Here is an 18,419-nt window from a genome sequence, read left to right on the forward strand (position 1 = left end):
CACATCTTTGGACTGTGGGAGGAAACCGGAGCACCCGGAGGAAACCCACGCAGACACGGGGAGAACGTGCAAACTCCACACAGTCAGTCGCCTGAGGCGGGAATTGAACCCGGGTCTCTGGCGCTGAGAGGCAGCAGTGCTAACCACTATGCCACCGTGCCACCCACTAATATTTGCCTTGCTAATATTCAACCTCCCGCGACCGATGAGACTCACCAAACAAGTTAGACATTCGGAAAACTCACCAAGGAAACCAAAGTGTGTACCTTGTTCCAAATCACCTCCATGTTGCCCAGCATTGGCCGAATGCACTCCTCTTCCAACGACATTAGCATCCAGTCTGTGCTAACCCATCACAGCCACCTGGCACTTCTGCTGTACACCAGCTATGTGCTCTGGTAGCACAGACTTGCATTGCAGGCAGACTGGCAATAGGTGTTGAAAGGCAATAGTGGAGAGACTCAGTGCAAAGGGACAGACACCAGGTTCACGGACCAGACAAGGCATTCACTCACTTAATGCCTATCTGTGTGCTCATAGCATCACAACCATGACGTGCAGTCACGCAAACAGGCAGCTGACTTTGCTGCTGTGCAGTCATCTGCCTAGGTGGGGGGTGTATATCTTGCAGTACAACATCAATCTCACATTTGCTCTATGTGCCAGCAGCTTACCTGGTAAGTATACCCAGTGTGTGGGTGGCAACCAGGCCACCATGTCTCAAAGTCTGAGGTGACTGTCCTCAATGGAGTTCATAAAGGCATCCATCAGTCAGCAGGTCCTCATACAATAAGGCAAATGCAGCATCCCATACCTATCGGCTGAACTGCCTACAATCACATAGGTATCTGCTGAGGAGCGATTTGATGTGGGTAAGGTGGGGTGGAAAGTGGGCATGAGAGATGCCATAGGCGCGGTGTAGGTAATTAATGCTGTGAGTTTGGTAAACTAGGGTGAGAAAACTCCATCTGACAACCCTCCAACAAACCCAATGCATTGCGGACTTAGTCAAAAAACAGGATTTGTTGGCAATGTCTGCGTGCTAATGTTTGCTCATTAACACATACTGGGCAGACCACAGACTTGTTAAGTGAGTAGATTTTCCAGTGAATTACTTAAACACAGACAAGTGCTCTAATAGTCAGCTGATGCATCTAACCCTACCAGATTAGAGAGACATAAAAAATAATTGGTGCTTTTAAAACAATTGTAAACATCAGAGTACTTCAAAAACACTTGCCAATCAACAACATACTGTTTGAAGTGTATTCATTGGTGTTAATGAGGAATTGATTGTGGACATGAATTAAATAAGGGCAAAGATTATTCAAAAGTTACTTAAACAACAGACAGTGAATGAGCAACATTTGATACATCAAGCTTCCAACCTCAATCACTTCAGTCAAGTTATGACAAGATCCTACCAGCAGCAAAATCAGATGGATGCTTACCATACCTCTAATGGTATTATGCAGTAGGAATATTGAACAAGGCACCAGGATAGTCCCACGGGATCTGTTGCATCAACCCAAATGAATGGACAATACCCTGGTTTTACATTTCAGCTGTGGGGTGGTACCACCAACAGTGTGGCACTCCCGCAACACTGCATGGCAACATTGGTTTAGATTATGAATTCAATCATGTCCAGATTTGGTGGATCATTGTCACTGGGTGGGGGAGCTCCACCAGAACTGTGGATTTATTGTCATATATTATTGACATTAGGCAAATACCAACCGTCTTCTTCACTGACAATACAACAATAACATTTGATTGACTTACCCATTGTATCGTGCCTGGAAGCTGTCTGTAAGTAGTGGGATTAACTCCAGGATAAAGATGCACTTTATCCACCGTTTCATGATCATTCAAATTCACTGCACCTTCACAAATGGACTTGGGATCTGAGAGCTGTGCATAGCACACAGTCTAATAAAACTGTCTTCGGTAGCACCCGCAACACGCCCACATTCTTAACCCACAAATTACCATCTTGTAGCTTCTTTGCATTGTAAGTAAAGGTGATGAAAGGTTAGATTAACTGCAGCTATGTGGAGAAGGTGGAAAAAAGTAACCTAGTTCCCCTTAAAAGCAGAGAATTTATGGGGAGATATAATAAACATTATCAAGATTATAAATTTTAAGAGGGAGAAACTCTTCCATTGACAGGAGAATTAGTAACCAAAGGGCTTATATTTAAGAAAATGGGCAAAATAACTAGTAGGGAGATTAAGTGATTGTTTTTTCTGAGCACGTTGTCACTTGCCTGCCTGATGCAAGTGTAAAGTCTGTAGCAGCTTTCAGAAGGGAATCCAACAAATATTTGGAAAGGAAAAGTTTTTGGCTGAGAAAACAAATCAAGGGGTTGGAGTTAGTTCAGCCATGACCCAATGGGCAGCCTCTGCATTATAAAGTTATGGGTTTTAAATTCTTGTTCCAGGAGTTCAGCACAAAAAGCAAGGGGACACTTCAGTGCAGTGGGTGAGGCAACATGTTTCAAAGTTAGCTTTGAACTCACCATTTGCCAGCCCTTTCAAGTGAATGCGTTTTGTAGAGGGACACGCTGTCACTGGGTAAGTGTTGCCTGATAGCACTCACTGTCGCTTTGTGGTTAATTGACCAAATTGTATTTGTCCTGAACTTTCTTTTAAGACAGAAGATACTTGGCAACATACTTGGGTAATTACAGAATCCTTACAATGTGGAAGCAGGCCATTCAGCCCTTCAAGTCCATACCAATTCTCTGAAGAGCATCCCACACAATCCAACCCCTACCCCTTATTCCTGTAACCCTGCATTTCCCATGGCTGATCCACCTAGCCTGCACACTATGGGCAAGTTAGCCTGGCCAAACTACCTAACCCACACATCTTTGGACTGTGGGAGGAAGCCCACGCAGACCAGGGGAGAATGCGCAAACGTTACACAGAGTGTCACCTGAGGCTGGAATCAAACCCAGGATGGTGGCACTGTGAGGTAGTAGTGTTAACCACTAACCTACCCTTTGCCTCTCCCTCACAAGCACTGTCCAGAGAGCTTGCTGGGTACCACAATGCCATTACATAGAGCAACAGGCACTTGACTGTGGAAAAATAGGACTTCTCCAACAGGCCAGCTAGTTCACTCGCCCTGTTCGAGTGCAAGCTCATTTAGAGCTCCCCTATACACAATCTTCTTCTGAGTCCCAGACAGCAGTGCCTGTTTGCCACCTTGACCTCCAAGATAGCTGGCATTTGGACCTTCCTTTGCCCTACAACAGAGAGGTGAAGAATGGAAGTGATTGTGCTGCCACTGTGTTTGGTTGATGTGCCCACGAAAGTTGATCAGCTGGAGGTATCTGGAGACACTGGGAGGTGGCTGTGGTTTTTGCAGCATGGATAAGGGTGTGAGGGTGAGGAAGGCAGTATTTGGGGTCAGGTATGAGCTCTAGTGTGTGACTGATGGGGGCATGCACCTTTTAAAACGTTTTCACAGGACGTAGTCATTGCTGGCTAGGCCAATATTTATTGGCCATCTCTAATTATCTCAGAGAAGGTGGTGGTGAGCTGCCTTCTTAAAGCGCTGCAGTCCTTGGGGTGCAGTAACCCCCATAATGTTTGGGAGTCAGTTCAGGGATTTTGACTCGGTACCACAGGTGGAACAAGGTGATATATTTCCAAGTCAAGGTGGTGAGTGGCTTGGAGGGAGCTTGCAGTTGGTAGTGTTCCCATGTATCTGTTACCCTTGTTCTTCCTGATGGTAGTAGTTGGTCATGGGTTTGGAAGCTGCCTTGGTGAGTTCTTGCAGTATGTCCTGTAAATGACACCAGCTGCTGCTGCTGAGAGTTGGGGAATGTGGATGTTGATGATGGTTGGCATGGCTCAGTGGTTAGCACAGCTGCCTTACAGGGCCAGGGACCCGGGATTGGCCGTGGGAAATACACGCTTACAGGGATAGGTTTGAGGGGGCGGATCTGTGTGGGATACTGTTTGGAGTGACAGTGCGGATTCAATGAATGGTCTGCTTCCACACTGTAGGGATTCTATGGTGATGGACGGGGAGCTATTCAAACATGCTGCTTTGTCCTGGATGGTGTGGAGTTACTTGAGTGCTGTTGGAGTTCTAGGCAATAGGACAGATTTCTATCATTCCTGATGAAGGGCTTTTGGCCGAAACGTCAATTTTCCTGCTCCTCGGATGCTGCCTGACCTGCTGTACTTTTCCAGCAGCACTCTAATCTTGACTCTAATCTCCAGCGTATGCAGTACCCACTTCTGCCTGGATTTCTATCATACTCCAGAAACTTATGTTTTATAGATGGTGGCCGGAATACGGAGGTGAGTTATTTATCTCAGAATCACTACCTTTGGACTTTCTCAAGTTATCACAGCATAAGTCAGGAGTGTGATGGAATACTGAGATATTAGAGATTAGAGTGGTACTGGAAAAGCACTGCAGGTCAGGCAGCATCCGAGGAGCAGGAAGACCGACATTTCGGGCAGGAGCCCTTCATCAGGAATACTCCCTACTTGTCTGGATGAGTGCAGCTCCAACAACATTCAAGAAGAGTGACTCCATCCAGGAAAAAGCAGCCCACTTGATTGGCATCAAATCCACAAACATTCATTCCTTCGAACACCGATGCTCAGTTGCATCAGCGTGCACTTTCTGCAAGATCTCAGAAATTCAAGAAAGATCCTTATGTAACATCACCCAAACCCACGAGCACTTCCATCTCAAAGGATAAGGGCAGCAGATGCATGGGAACACCATCGGCTCCAAGCCGCTCACCATCCTGACGTGGAGCTACATCACCATTCTTTATTGTTGCTGGGTCAAAATCCTGGAATGCCCTCCCTAACAGCATTGTGGGTCAGCCTACATCAAGCAGTTCAAGAAAGCAGCTACCACCACCTTCTCTAGGGCAATAAAATGCCGGCCCAGCAGCAATGCCCATGTTTCCTGAATCATTTTAAAATCCATTCAAAAAGCCAGCTCACCAATTTAGGAGTGAACTCAGTGCAAACCAACCTAAACACTTGCACCTTGTCTAAATGGTTTGCAGCTTGAACAGGAGAGCCAGACAGTCATGAGTGATGAGGGGTGCATATCCTCAAGGCTAGGGGATATCTGCAACTCTCTCCCTGGAGAAACTGTTGACCCTTAGTAAGCAGGGGTGAGGATACTGGGGGGTGAGTCATAGGGCACACGCTGGCCAGGCAGTTTCAATTGATAAATTTCAAATTTGAATGAGGAGATTTCACATTTTTAAAAGTTATTAGTCCAGGTCTACAGGGTGGTGAAGAAGGAGTTTGGCATGCTTGCCTACATTGGTCTGAGCATTCAGTATAGGAGTTGGGACATCATATTGAGGAGCTGTACAAGATATTGGAAAGGCCACAGTTGGAGTACTACATACAATTCTAGTCACCCCTGCTTTAGGAAGGATGTTATTAAACTGGAAAGGGTGCAAGTTGAGAGGTCATATTGCGGCTGTACAGGACATTGGTTAGGCCACTGTTGGAATATTGTGTACAATTCTCATTTCCTTCCCTACTTGTGAAAGATGTTGTGAAAGGGTTCAGAAAAGATTTACAAGGATGTTGCCAGGGTTGGAGGATTTGAGCAATAGGGAGAGGCTGAACAGGCTGGGGCTGTTTTCCCTGGAGCGTCGGAGGCTGAGGGGTGACCTTCTAGAGGTTCATAAAATCATGAGGGGCATAGATAGGGTAAATAGACAAAGTCTCTTCCCTGGGGTGGGGGAGTCCAGAACTAGAGAGCATAGGTTTAGGGTGAGAGGGGAAAGATTTAAAAAGGGCCGGAGGGACAACTTTTCCACAAAGAGCGTGGTACGTATATGGAAGGAGCTGTCGGAGGAAGTGATAGAGGTGAGTGCAATTACAGCATTTAAAAGATAAGTACACAGATAGGAAAGGTTTCGAGGGAGATGGGCCATATGCAGGCAAACAGGATTAGTTCAGTCTGGGAAACCTGGCCAGCATGGACAAGTTGAACTGAAAGGCCTGTTTCTGTGCTCTATGACTCTGTGACTCTATTTGTTTATAATGGCTCGCTCAGTTTAGTTTCTGGTCAATGGTAGCCTTCAGGGTACTGATTGTGAGGGGTGCAGTGATGATAATGCAACTGACTGTCAAGGGGTGATGGTTAGATTCACACTTGTTGGAATTGGTCATTGTCTGCAAAACTGTTATTTGTGAGACACCAATTTTAACTTGAGAGTTATCAGCCGGAGGTAATGCGCAAACATCACACACAGTCACTCAACAGTAGAATCGAACCGGGGTCCCTGGCACTGTGAAACAACAGTGCTAACCACTGAGCCACCACGCCATTCTGAGTATTATGTTCAAATCAGTGGATTTTCCCATTTCTGATATGATGATCAAGGGAAGGTCGTTGATGAGGTAACTAATGATGGAAGCCTGATCTTGCTTTTAATTGACAACCTCCCATTCAAAACAAAAGCATTGGCTCTATCACAGGATTGGCAAATAACTTTATGGGTGCCTCCTGGTCTGTGCAGACCACACAGGCAGTATTGCCAAGAGAAGACCAGCACTGAGGGCACAGAAATACAGCAGATGAAGTGAGTTGTCCAACTCTGTGCCTCATACATTTGATCTGAACAAGTAAGGCCATGACATGAATCCCAACCCTGGGGCCCAGAAGTATCTATGCTCACTTTTTTTAAAAATCCTTCAGAAATATCATGGTAAATGTACAATGGGCCTCCCCCAGAGATTGGTGTTGTGACCATTCCACTTTAGGATTTATTGAATGAAAGAGAGACAGGTTTCTGCAACCTTCCATCTTGTATTCATGAGGCCAAAACACAAGAATGCCAAATTTATAACATAGCATGTAGAATAGAGAACATTACAGCACCGTACAGGCCCTTCGGCCCTTGATTTTGTACCAACCTGTGGAACCAATCTGAAACCCATCTAACCTACACTATTCCATTATCATCCATATGTCTATCCAATGACCATTTAAATGCCCTTAAAGTTGGCATATCTAACTGCTGTTGTAGGCATGGTGTCCAACACCCTTACTACTCTCTGTGTAAAGAAACTACCTTTGACATCTGTCCTATATCTATCACCCCTCAATTAATAGCTATGTCTCCTCATGTTAGCCATCACCATCTGAGGAAAAAAGCTTTCACTGTCCATCCTATCTAACTTTCTGATTATCTTATATCTCTCAATCAAGTCACCTCACAACCTTCTTCTCTCTAATGAAAACAGCCTCAAGTCCCTCAGCCTTTCCTCATAAGGCCTTCCCTCTATACATGGCAACATTCTAGTAAATCTCCTCTGAACCCTTTCCAAAGCTTTCACATCCTTCCCCTAATGCGGCGACCAGAACTGTACAAAATACTCCAAGTGCGACCGCACCAGAGTTTTGTACAGCTGCAACATGACCTCATAGCTCCGAAACTCAATCCCTCTACCAATGAAAGCTAACACAACATATGCCTGCTTAACAACCCTATAAATCTGGGTGGCAACTTTCAGGGATTTATATATATGGGCACCAAGATCTCTCTGCTCATCTACACTACCAAGAATCTTACCATGAGCCCAGTACTCTTTATTCCTGTTGCTTCTTCCAAAGTGAATCACCTCACACTTTTCCACATTAAACACCATTTCCCACCTCTCAGCCCAGCTATGCAGTTTATCTATGTCCCTTCGTAACCTGCAATATTCTTCCACACTATTCACAACTTCACCGACCTTAGTGTCATCCATAAATTTACAAACCCATCCTCCTATGCCCTCATCTAGGTCATTTATAAAAATGACAAACAGCAGTGGTCCCAAAACAGATCCTTGCGGTACACCAGTAGTAACTGAACTCCAGGATGAACATTTCCCATCAACCACCACCCTCTGACTTCTTTCAGCTAGCCAATTTCTGATCCAAACCACTAAATCATCCTCAATCCTATGCCTCTGTATTTCCTTAAATAGTCTACCATGGGGAACCTTGTCAAACGCTTTACTGAAATCCATATACACCACATCAACCACTTTACCCTCATCCACCTGTTTGGCCACCTTCTCAAAGAACTCAATATGGTTTGTGAGGTACAACCTACCCTTCACAAAACCATGTTGACTATCCCTAATCAACTTATTCCTCTTTAGATGATTATAAATTATATCTCTTATAACCCTTTCCAACACTTTACCCACAACTGAAGTAAGGTTCAGAGTCTATAATTACCAGGGTTGTATCTACTTCCTTTCTTGAACAAGGGGACAACATTTGCTAACCTCCAGTCTTCTGGCACTATTCCTGTAGACAATGATGAAATAAAGATCAAATACAAAGTCTCTGCAATCTCCTCCCTGGCTTCCCAGAGATTCCTAGGATAAATCCCATCCGGCCCCAGATAGGGGTCTTATCTATTTTCACACTTTCCAGAATCACAATTTGTACTACACAAGAAAAATCATCTCTCAGTAATAACATGAGAGAAATAGGCATGGGAGCAATGCTGACTCAGCAACATTAGTCAGGTGCTCAGTTTTCTTTTCTGTGAAAGTAGAGGTCTCCCTCTCAGTCTCTATAAATTCCAAATGATCTCCCAGTTATAGGTTGCAACCAGTAATGTGCATTGTCTATACACTGGTTGTCATGTGCTGACCACCCTTTGGTATATTGTAGGTTTCAAATCTCCTGCTTTGATGTTGAGAGGTTTAATGAATTTTGGGTGTGATAAATAAGTCAATGATATTGTCAAAGTGTGCAGATTTATTACACATAAATTGAGACTTGGTAAAACGAGCAGTGAATAACATAGCTTCCTGTTTTGGTTATAGGCGACGGAGTATACAAAAATCTGACTGGATTTATCTTGTGAACTTGTCCTTCTGACATTTTCTTAAACTTCTGTAGTCTCTTTGAACATCCATATCCTACTCAAACTTCAGACATACTTCTTAGATGCTGCCAGTCCCTCTTGTAGGAGCTTGGTTTCTCTCTGCTGCAATGATTATGATATCGACTCCTTTCTTATCACCTATTCAGTTCATTAATCCTTTCGTTTTCAAACTATTTGAGTCAATTTGCCAGTTACCAGGCTGAGAAATTTATTTTTAATTTTCCCTGAGCATCGAGTGGTAGCTTCTAATCTATTGCGTTGCTGTGAAAGGAACAACTCTTAAAGACGTAGGTAATATGAAGAACAGAAGATGCCAAATAATCTCTGGTAAATTAACGATTGAAAGGAGAAGCATACATGTGGGGATTGAAGTGCATAGATCACTAATGATGGATTTCCAAACAGCCTTTGATAGGATAGCACATATTAGACTCTTGATTAATGTTAGACCATGTCAAATCAGGGTATTAATATTGAAACAGAGTAAACCAGGCTTCAAACCAGAAGAATTAGCGCTCAAGATGGTCACTCAGACTAACAACAAGCAGGAAATGGTCTTCCTCAAATGGTCTTCCTAGTGGTGCTGGGACCACTGTCGTTCACCAGTTAAGTTGGACTCAGGAATTTGGAAGTACATTGGGTGGAATCCTATTAAAATGTGGGCGTCTCAGTAGCTCCTCGAGAGTTGGTAAGAGAGTGCGCTGAGTCTTGCAGGGAAGGCCTGCCAAATTGTACTTCAATCAGACATTTATGAGGCCAGTCACCTTGTTCCCTTGGGATCGAGACCTCAGGCCAGGAGCCGACAGAGGAATGTTGAACAGGCTGGAGTTCTCTTCTCTAAACCAGAGAGAAAGGAAGGGTGCTACGGTTTGAAAGATTATGAATGGTTTTGAATGGGACAGATGTCAACAGAGGGCCTTAAACATGGTGACTAATAAATCGAAACAGCGTTTAGATTAGGGAATGATTAGAATCTGGAATCCAATAATAAGAGGAGTATTTGAAGGGAATAGCACAAGTACAGTTAATGGGAAGCTAGATAAGTACCTGAGCAGGAAAGGAACAGAGGGGCACATTGAGAGAGCTAGATTAAAAATAAAAGTTGGCAGGTGACACACTCTGGTGGAATAGAAAGACTGGCATGGACCAGTTGGGCTAAATGGTCTGTTTCTGTGCTGGAATTTATTTGCATTACCTGACAACTTTGTTCTACTCCAGGGAGTTGTCAGTTTGCCCGTACGACTACTCTCTGGAAATGACATTTCATTTCACTTAATCTGAGCACCTTTGTCATGTGATATACCTAGTCCCTTTGGGAGGGCTGGGACATAAAGGACAGGAATTTAGGAAGAATGTTGTGATGTTGTTCTATAAAATCTCTCATTTCCTTCAATAAAGTACACAAGTGAAATGTTCCAAAGATGTCAGTCATTATGTATTGGTCAGCAGTCCTTCAACTTTGCCTACGATCGATTTCTGTGGGTGTCATCCCTTGTTTTCATTGAATATTCCTGTTTTACCATGACATATAATAACTGGAATACACATCTCCATTACACTTCTGACAATCCTCAATCCTATGTCCCTCTCAAGAGTGGCCTAGCCACATGGAGCAATAGTACAAAACTGACTTACAAACATTGTCAGGGCATGTCCCTCTTCCTGCTCCTGGAAGTGATCCAGATGTGAACATATGCAGACTGAGGGACCTGGAGGTACATGTGTATGGACCTTTGAAGGTCACAGGATATATTGAAAAAGTAATTAGTAAGGTAGATTAGAAATTGGGCCTTATCAATGGTGTAGAACTATTGAGTACAAAGGCAGTAATGTTATGCTGAATCTTTATCAAGCCTAGTTAGGATTTAAATAGGGTACCACATCCAGTTTAAGTCACCACTGTTAAACAAGGGTGTGAGAGCCCTTGAGAGGATACAGAGGTGCTTGACCAGAATGTTTTGAGGGGTAAGAGATTTGAGCTACAAGGTTAGCTTGGAGAAGCTATGCTTGTCCTCTTTTGGACAAAGCAGATTTGGACAAAGAAACGTAATTACCATTTTCTGTTAGCAGGACCAAGGAACTGATGTGGGGTAGGGAGTGGTGAGGAAGAACCTTTTTTTTCACAGTGGGACTGGTAATGCTATAGGATATTGAAAGACGTCCAATGATTTCAAAATGAAATTGGACAGGAAATTGAGCAAAATAAACTTCTGGATTGTGGCAATACAGCCAGGAGCTGTGGCTGACTGGATTGTTCTATGGAGTGTTCTGAGCCGCAGTGAGTCTATGACTACATGTGTTTGTGTCCCCATTCCTCCATCCCAACATTTCCCTCAATAACACCACTCACCCCAACCCACTGTTTCACTTCTTTGGTCTCACCCCTGGTTCTAGGAATTATTTGATAAAGTATATGGTTAAGAAGCTGGGGACCAACACACTGGACCACAGGGCTAGAATGGTCGGAGTGGAGTTCGGGAAATATTTATCATGTACGTGTTCGATGATGATCATCACAGCAGCCATGGTTTCCTCACAGGTTGGCTGGATCTGATCCTCTGGGAGGACAAAGTTATAGGTCCCATTGTCTCGGAGCTCAAGTATGTATGAAAAGTCGATCCCAAGGTCAGCTACCCAGTCACAAGACGTGCCAGCAGCATAGTCTGTGAAATAGAACTATATTTTAACAGATTGAATTATGCCACATGGTTCTGCACTTTTAAAGAAACCAAACTTTATTGTACATTATGATTAAATACAAAGAAAACTCTTTACACTATAAGTTATAACTTTGTATGGTTTGCACTGTTTTACTCTTTACTACTCCCCAAAGCATTTCCTTATAAGACATATCAATCTTAATATGCTCCAATTCAAGCAACATCCTGGTAAACTTCATCTGCACCCTTTCTAAAGCTCCATACCCTTTCTCTAGGGTGGCCAACAAACAGTGTGCAATGCTCCAAATGTGGCTTAACTATAGTTTCACACAGCAGCAACATGACTTGCCAGTGTTTATACTCAATGCACCAACCAATGAAGGCAAGCATGCTATATGCCTTCTTTACCACCTCATCCACTTGTGTTGCCACTTTCAGGGAGCTATGGATTTGCACCCCTAGATCCCCCTGTATATCAATGTTCATAAAGTTCCTGCCATTTATTGTATACAGTGGTGCCTCGGAACCCGACTTTAATTCGTTCCAGGAGGCTGTTCGGATTGCAAGAAGTTCGAATTCTGAAACTATTCCCCCCATAGGAAATAATGGAAAGTGAATTAATCCATTTCTGGACCCAATAAAAAACATTTCCAAGACAGTTTTAACTGCAAATACACATGGTTAAGGTAAAATAAGATGAGTAAATGACCTAAATATCAACTAATAATAATAAAATCAAGAAATAAATGTACTAACATGGAAATAACTTCATTTACCTTAGTGAGGAGAGCTAATGGTGCATGTGGAAGCTGGAGAGGAGGAAGGAGGGAGAGGGTTTACTGCTTGGAAGATGAGTCACCTTCCATAATAACATTAGGTAACTGTGCTTCTGCTGTTTGCTCTCTTTGTCTCTTCATTGCCGTAAAACTAAGACCACTTTTAGAGGGCTGGGGCTTTCTGGACAGACTTTCTTTCGAGAACCACCTTTCCAAAATTGCCTGGTGTTGGTACTGCCATAATGTTAAAGGTTTAGATGAAGAGGAATTTGTTAAGTGTGCGCAAAAAAATTTTTTGATTCAGTATATGGATGTACCGAATAGAAAAGGAGCAAAATTTGACCTACTCTTGGGAAATAAGGCAGGGCAGGTGACTGAGGTGTCAGGGGGTGGAGTACTTTGTGGCCAGCAACCATAATTCCATGAGTTTTAAAATAGTGATGGAAAAGGCTAGACCAGATCTAAAAGTTGAAGTTCTAAATTGGAGAAAGGTTAATTTTGATGGTATTAAGCAAGAACTTTCAAAAGTTAATTGGGGGCAGATGTTTGCAGGTAAAGGGACGGCTGGACAATGGGAAGCCTTCAGAAATGAGATAAGAGACTCCAGAGACAGTATATTCCTGTTAGGGAGTGAAAGGAAAGGCTGGTAAGTATAGGGAATGCTGGATGACTAGAGATATCCAGTTTTTGTTTAAGAAAAAGAAGGAAACATATGTCAGGTATAGATAGAAGCGATCAAGTGAATCCTTAGAAGAATATACAGGCAATAGGTGTACAGTGGTGCCTCGGAATCCAAATTTAATTCGTTCCAGAAGGCTGTTCGGATTGCGAACAGTTCGGATTCCGAAACTATTTTTCCCATAGGAAATAATGGAAAGTGAATTAATCCATTTCTGGACCCAATAAAAAACATTTCCAAGACAGTTTTAACTGCAAATACACATGGTTAAGGTAAAATAAGATGAGTAAATGACCTAAATATCAAGTAATAATAATAAGAACAAGAAATAAATGTACTAACATGAAAATAACTTCATTTACTTTAGTGAGGAGTGCTAATGGTGCATATGGAAGCTGGAGAGAGGAAGGAGGGGGAGGGTTTACTACTTGGAAGGTGAGTCACCTATGTTTACGTTTATGCTCCTGTTGACCACTGCCTTGTTAGGATGCCAGTTTTCAACAATGGCCTGTGTTTTAGACCACAGGAAGCACAGTTCCTTAATTTCAGCACTGGAAATGTTCCCACTAGCTCCCTTTTCCTCCTCTGAAGAAATTTCCTCTGCCACTTCTTCTTGCTGCGTCTTGTGGAGGTGCTGAAGTTCTTCTGTGGTGAGTTCATTCTTGTGATCCTCCACTAACTCATCCACATCCTCTTCACTCACCTCCAAGCCCATGGACTTGCCCAGAGACACAATAACAGGCACAACAGGCGGTTCTTCGAAGCCTTCAAAGTCTCTCCCTGCAATACATTCAGGCCAGAGTTTCTTCCAGGCAGAGATCATTGTCCTCAGCGATACTTCCCTCCATGCTTTGTCTATGATTCTTAACCAATGGAGGATATTATAATGATCTTTCCAAAAGTCTCTGAGGGTCAGTTCGGTCTTGTTTGTCACCTCAAAGCATCTCTGGAACATCGCCTTGGTGTACAGTTTTTTGAAATTTGAGATAACTTGCTGGTCCATGGGCTGGATGAGAGGAGTGGTACTGGGACAAGAACTTCACCTTGATGAAGCTATATCTGTCCACTAAATCTTCTTCCATGCCTGGAGGATGAGCAGGAGTGTTGTCCATCACAAGAAGAGCCTTCTGGCGTAGATTCTTTTCCTTAAGATAAGCCTTCACAGAAGGGGCAAACTCCTCATGAATCCCCTCAGTGAAGAACTGCCCGGTAACCCATACTTTCATGTTTGCCCTCCACATAACATTAAGCTTGATCTTAATAACATTGTTCTTTTTGAGCACAAGTACATTCTCTGAGTGGTGCACAAGCAGTCTCCACTAGCATTACACACAACAAGAGAGTAAGCCTGTCTTTCATTGGCTTATGGCCTGGTAAAGACTTCTCTTCCTTAGTTATATAGGTCCTCCTTGACATCTTTTTCCAGAAGAGGCCTGTCTCATCACAACTGAACACCTGTTGTGCCACATACCCTCAGTGTTCACAAGCTCACTAAATTTCTTCACAAACTTTGCCGCTGCATCCACATTCGAACTAGCAGCCTCTCCATGCATTACAACACTGTGGATCCCAGTTCTCTTCTTAAAGTTTTCAAACCACCCCCTACTAGCCTTAAACTCATCACTATCAGCACTACTTCCAGGCATATCTTTTTTAAGGTCAGCATACAGGAGCCTGGCTTTGTCACAAATTATGCCCTCAGAGATGGGATCACCAACCAACTGTTTTTCATTTATCCACACTAAGGGGAGTTTTTCCTCTATAAACTTCGATATCTTAGAGGTCAGAGTCGTAACACCTTTTGCCACATCAGCTGCTTTTATCACTCCTTTATTTTTCAGAATCATACAGACGGTCAATTTAGGCATCTCAAACATGGCAGCGAGATCAGACACACGCGTACCGCTCTCATGCTTAGCGATGAGTTCTTCCTTCAACTCAATTGTCATTCTCACGGACTTCCTCTTACTTTTGTTTGCTTCACTGCTCTTCTTGGGTTCCATGGTGAATGCACAAGGGTGATCATTTAAAAATCCAGCACAAATCAAGGTGAGAACACGAGGTAAACTAGTGACGGACACACGAGAGATGCTTTCACGACTACTTCCAGGGACGAACTGAACAAACAATGTGCGACCGGAATGGTACGTGGTGTTCGGATTCTGAAAATGTGTTCACATTTTAGGGCAAAATTTTCTCGAAATAATTATTCGGATTCCAAGTTGTTCGAACAATAGGGCGTTTGGATTCTGGGGTCAACACTGTATTTTCCTTTTATATTTGACCTTCATCTGCCATTTCTCTGTCCAACTTTTCAGCTGATCTATATCCTGTTATATTCTTTAACAGCCTTCCTCACTATCCACAACTCCTGAAATTTTCATATCATCTGATAATTTACTAATCAGACCATCTACATTGGATCCTTGCAGAACATCAATGATAATAGACCTTTGGTCAGAAAAACATCCCTGCAAAACTACCCACTGTCTTCTATGACCAAGCCAATCTTGTATCCAACTTACTGACTCACCATGGATCCCATGTGACTTAATCATTTGGAGCAGCCTATCATGAGGGACCTTGTCAAATGCCTTAATAAAGTCCATGTCGAGTACAAGCACTGTTGTACCCTTAATGGTTATCTTTGTCAATTCCTCAATAAACTCAAAAAGATTTTTCAGACAAGTCTTCCCCTACAGAAAGCCATGCTGACTTTCCTCAATAAGTCCAAATTTTTCCAAATGTGAGTAAATCCTGTCCCTAAGAAACTTCTCCAATAATGCCCCTCCCACCGATATATGGCTCACCAGCCTATAATTTCCTGGATTATCCCTATTGGTCTTCTTAAACAAAAGAACAACATTGGCTATTCTCGAATCTTCTGGAACTTTGCCTGTGGCTAAAGAGGATACAAAGATCTCTGTCAAGGCCCCAGGAGTTTCCTCCCTTGCCTCCCTCAATATCCTGAGATAGATCCCATCAGACCCTGGGGACTTACCGACGTTAATGTTTTTTAAGACACCCAACACCTCTTCCTTTTTAATGTCGATATGCCCCAGAATATCAACATTCCCCTCTCTAATCTTACCAGCATCACTGTCCTTCTCCTTGGTCAATGCCAATGTGAAGTACTCATCAAGGGCGCACCCACTTTCTCAGGCCCCACATATAAATTCCCTTCTTTGTCCTTGAGTGGACCTGTCCTTTCCCTAACTATCCACTCAACCCTAATAGACGTATAAAATGCATAGAGAATCTTCTTAATCCTACTTTCCAAGGTTATTTCATGGCCCCTATTAGCCCTCCTAATTCCCTTTTTAAGGTCTTTCCTGCTTTCTTTACATAGCTCAAGACCCTTGCCTGATGTCAGTTTCCTTAACCTTACATATGCTTCCTTTTTCTTTTTGACTAAGCTTTCAATATCTCTTATCATCCAGGGTTCCAGATTCTTGTCATCATTATCTTATATCCCCACGAGGACACGCTAGACCTGAACTCTGATCAAGTTCCACACTTTCGAGGCAGATTTACCCTCAAATAGCCATCCCAATCTAATTTCTCCAGTTTCTGCTTAATGTTGTTGTAATTAACCTTCTCCCAATTTAGCACTTTCATCTGAGGATCAAGATTGTCCTTATAATTAGAATCCCTACAGTGTGGAAACAGGCCATTCGGCCCAACGAGTCCACACCAAACCTTCAAAGATTATCCCATTCCCCTACCATATTGCTCTACATTTCCCCTGACTGATGTACCTAACCTACACATCCTTGAACACTATGGGCAATTTAGCACGTCCAATTCACCTAACCCGCACATCTTTGGATTGTGAGAGGAAACCGGAGCACCCGGAAGAAGCCTGCACAGACATGGGGAGAATGTGCAAACTCCACACAGATAGTCACCCCATGTTGGAATCGAACCCGCCTCCCTGGCGCTGTGAGATAGCAGTGCTAACCCTTAAGCTACTGTGCCACCCCTACGATCCTTATCCATAAGCGTCTTGAAATTTGCGGAATTATGATCACTGTTCTCAAAATGTTCCCCCACTGAAATGTCAATCATCTGGCCAGGTCCCTTCTCCAATACAAGATGGAGCACAACCCCTTCCCTAGTTGGGCGATTTTCTTAATGTTCCCAGAAGCCCTCCTAAATGCTGGGCAACACAGTGGCTCAATGCTACTGCCTCACAGTACAAGGAACCCTGGTTTGATTCTAGCCTTGGGTGACCTTCTGTATGGAGTTTGCACATTCTCCCCATGTCTGCGTGGGTTTCCTCCAGGTGCTCCGGTTTCCTCCCACAGTCCAAAGATGTGCAGGTTAGGGTGAATTGGCCATTCTAAATTGCCAGTGGGATGTGTAGGTTAGACAGGAGAAAATGTAGAGTAATAGGGTAGGGGAATGGGTCTGAGTGGATTATTATTCGGAGGGTCGGTGTGGACTTGTTGGGCTGAAGAGCCTGTTTCCACACAGTAGACATTCTATTCACCAAAGAAATTTTGCCCTGTCTAAGCCCATGGCATTAAGGAAGTCCCAATCAATATTGGGGAAGTTAAACTTATCCACTACACTATCCCTGTTGGTTTATAATTTTCCATAATCTGCTTATATATCTGTTCCTCTAGTTCCCACTGGCTACTGGGAGGCCTGTAGTATAACCTCATCATCGTCATTACATCTTCCTATTTCCTGAGTTCTACCCATTAGGCCTCGCTGGATGAGCCCTCCAAGATGTCCTCTCATAGTGCAGCTGTGACATGCTCCTTAATCAGTAATGCAACCCCCCCCCCACTCCTTTACGTCACTCTCTATCATGTCTGAAACATCTAAACCCTGGAATGTTGACTTACCAGCCCTGCCTTTCTCTGCACCAGGTTTCTATAATGACTACCCCCATTGTAGTCCCGTGTTCTAATCCACACTCTAAACTCACGTGCCTTACCCGTTATACTCCTTACATTAAAATAAATGCACTTCAAACTGCCAATCCCACCGTGTTCATGAACCTGGTCCTGCCTGTTCTTCTGAATAGACTAACTTGATTTAACCTCTAGCTTCTCCTCAATCACTCCCCATGGTGGTCTATTGCTCTGGTTCCCACCCACCCCTACCGCACTAGTTTGAACCGTCCCAAGTTTGCACTAGCAAACCTCCCTGCAAGGATACTGAGGGGTGCCCCTCCAGTTTAGGTGCAACCTGTCCTTCCTGTACCGGTCCTTCCTGTCCTGGAAGAGATCCCAATGATCCAGGTATCTGATGCCCACTCTCCTATACCAGCTCTTTAGCCACGCATTCAACTGGATTATCTTCTTATTTCTGGCCTCACTAGCACGTGGCACAGGGAGAAATCCCAAGACTACAGGCCTAGAGTTCCTGCTTTTCAACCGAACGCCCTAAATTCG

At 43.5% G+C, this 18,419-nt stretch overlaps 2 protein-coding genes across 3 annotated transcripts in view; both read right to left on the reverse strand.

The window, feature by feature from the left end:
• The window catches only part of LOC122551992 (carboxypeptidase O-like), a 46,659-nt gene extending 44,747 nt beyond the window's left edge, over positions 1 to 1,912 (reverse strand). Inside the window, exon 1 of the mRNA XM_043694554.1 lies at positions 1,786 to 1,912. Coding sequence (XP_043550489.1) covers positions 1,786 to 1,871 — 86 coding nt within the window. The 5' untranslated portion in view covers positions 1,872 to 1,912. The remainder of the gene's footprint in view (positions 1 to 1,785) is intronic.
• A 6,824-nt stretch (positions 1,913 to 8,736) lies between these two features.
• Positions 8,737 to 18,419, reverse strand: part of cpo (carboxypeptidase O) — a 36,713-nt gene continuing 27,030 nt past the window's right edge. For both annotated transcript variants that reach the window (XM_043693242.1, XM_043693243.1), the window contains exon 11: positions 8,737 to 11,562. In XM_043693242.1, the coding sequence (XP_043549177.1) occupies positions 11,297 to 11,562 (266 nt within the window). In that variant the 3' untranslated portion in view covers positions 8,737 to 11,296. The remainder of the gene's footprint in view (positions 11,563 to 18,419) is intronic.

Source organism: Chiloscyllium plagiosum, chromosome 7 (assembly GCF_004010195.1).
Source record: "Chiloscyllium plagiosum isolate BGI_BamShark_2017 chromosome 7, ASM401019v2, whole genome shotgun sequence".
Classification (NCBI taxonomy): domain Eukaryota; kingdom Metazoa; phylum Chordata; class Chondrichthyes; order Orectolobiformes; family Hemiscylliidae; genus Chiloscyllium; species Chiloscyllium plagiosum.